This window comes from Haplochromis burtoni, unplaced genomic scaffold (assembly GCF_018398535.1).
Source record: "Haplochromis burtoni strain Fernald_Lab_line unplaced genomic scaffold, NCSU_Asbu1 Contig_1071, whole genome shotgun sequence".
NCBI lineage: Eukaryota > Metazoa > Chordata > Actinopteri > Cichliformes > Cichlidae > Haplochromis > Haplochromis burtoni.
Genome location: NW_024583432.1, coordinates 54,325 through 56,342, shown reverse-complemented (window position 1 = coordinate 56,342; position 2,018 = coordinate 54,325). Strand labels below are relative to the sequence as shown.

General features: G+C 39.1%; 1 protein-coding gene across 1 annotated transcript in view; it reads left to right on the top strand.

The window, feature by feature from the left end:
- LOC102308184 (C-C motif chemokine 18) overlaps positions 1–936 on the top strand; it is a 2,500-nt gene extending 1,564 nt beyond the window's left edge. Inside the window, exons 2-4 of the mRNA XM_005951624.3 lie at positions 264–390; positions 462–520; positions 612–936. Of these exons, the coding sequence (XP_005951686.1) occupies positions 264–390; positions 462–520; positions 612–640 (215 nt within the window). The 3' untranslated portion in view covers positions 641–936. The remainder of the gene's footprint in view (positions 1–263; positions 391–461; positions 521–611) is intronic.
- The last annotated feature ends 1,082 nt before the right edge of the window (positions 937–2,018 follow it).

Here is a 2,018-nt window from a genome sequence, read left to right as displayed (position 1 = left end):
AACTAAGACCAGTGAACTGAACAGCACACTGTGACATTGAATGAAAATGTTAAAATTACTTTGAATAATCAAAGTGTAAAATGTGTGATGCACAAAAAAGCCTGCTTACTGTCACGTAATTTTAGGTAACATTTCAACAGCTATGTTGTGTTTAGTGATGTAAGGAGTTTCATCACATTTTAAACCTGGAGTTAACTTTGGTTTTCCTTCTAATCACACTTTTGTCAGGTAAGATAAATCCGTTTTAACCTCCTTCCTCTAAGGTATCCGTGGTCCTACGAAGAAACGCCCTTGCTGCGTTGATGTTACCAACCTCGATATGAGCCCTGAGGTGGTGGGGGAGACATATCGCGAGCAGGCTTCATCATATCCCTGTGTGAATGCTATAATGTAAGTCAGCACATGTTGTCCTACACGCAAACATAAACACATGCAATCTCTAAAACATTCATTTTTTACAGTTTCAACACAGAATATGGTCAGCTTTGCGCCGATCCTAACGTTCAGTGGGTCCAGAATCGTAAGTTGTGCTAACACACAGACACACAAACACATTGAATGTATTTGCAGAGAAAATCTAAAGCTCTCCTTTGTCTCTCTTTCCTCCTCAGTCACTTCCACAATGAAGAAGGTGCAGTGAAGCACAAGTTCTCTGGTGAAGCATTGCTGCCTGTCTGTATCATCTTTGGCCTCACTTTCAAAGATATATTCAAATGAGAATGCTTCCTAAAAACCTTTCAGATTAACTATATTACTGTTACCCTGTATTTAATTCTTGGTTTTGACATCAGTCTTTCATGGTGCCAACCATTTTTTTAAAAGTTAGCATTTAAGCGCTGTCTTTCTTTGACCTCTTTCTTGCTTATATGTGCACTTCAGTTTATTATGTATTTATGTGAAAAAAAAACAAAAAAATAAACTTTATTATTGTCCAAATATTTTCCTGCTATTTAAATACCCATTAGACTCTCACAATATGTCATACACATATCCCAATAATTTCCCAGAACAGGTATCCCCTGGTGTTTTCAATTGAGCTCAAACTGTATAACCCCATATGATACACTGTTTAAGTTATCAGAGTTACTGCAGGTACTGCAGTAGTTTTTGAAGCCCACTTTGATCACTAGGAGCTCTTTTCTCGGGGTCTTAGGAATGGTAGGATACTAGAATGTTTTTTTCCAACCTATTTAAGCCATGTCTTAGACCAATGATGAACTTTAAGTAAAGTCTGTAGTGTGAGCGTGTCTCAGAGTGCAAAATCATCCTTCTGTTGCACTCCACATCTGGCACATTTAAACTAGAAGTGGATGTCAACACAACAGAATCAGACGCTGCTTTCATGCAGGAGGATGCTCAAGAAGTAGCACATCCGAGTTCAATAAACATCAAATATTCCACCACTTAAAAAGAAACCAACACTTCCTAAAGACATAACTTCCTCATATGCTGTTCAGCATAGATAATTACAGTAAGTGTCTGAGATATAGCTGATGGCTCCATGTGAAAGAAAAGCAAACCCCTTGTAGGTTGTATTTTAAGGCGAGGGGTGTTACAGCTCAGGGTTTTTGGGCCCCCTTCCCTTTTTTTTACTGTTTGTGCCAATTCGTGTGTGCAGCCCCTGCTGCAGATAGGTGCCTGCACGTGTTCATAAACCTACCTTCCTATTCTGACTGCTCCTCCTGGTTCCCTGCTCCACCCACAGCAGTGCTACTCATAGAAGGTGTTTTAAATGGATTTTGATTTAAAGCAACTCTGATTTCATAACTCTTTTTTTGATCGTAGCTAGTGCAAGCCCAGTCAATGTCTGATATTTTTAAATCCCTGCAGGACGTTTGTGCTCTGTAATAAACTGTGATAAAACATCAGGAGGCTGGAACAGGTTTTTTATATTCTGTCACTCGACACTGATGCCAGTCAATGCATACAAAATACCACAGTGGATGCAGGGGTTCCATTTCAGCTATATGAGCACTCTGTAAACAAATCTTAATGCTGTTTAGTTTTCAAGCTTTCTG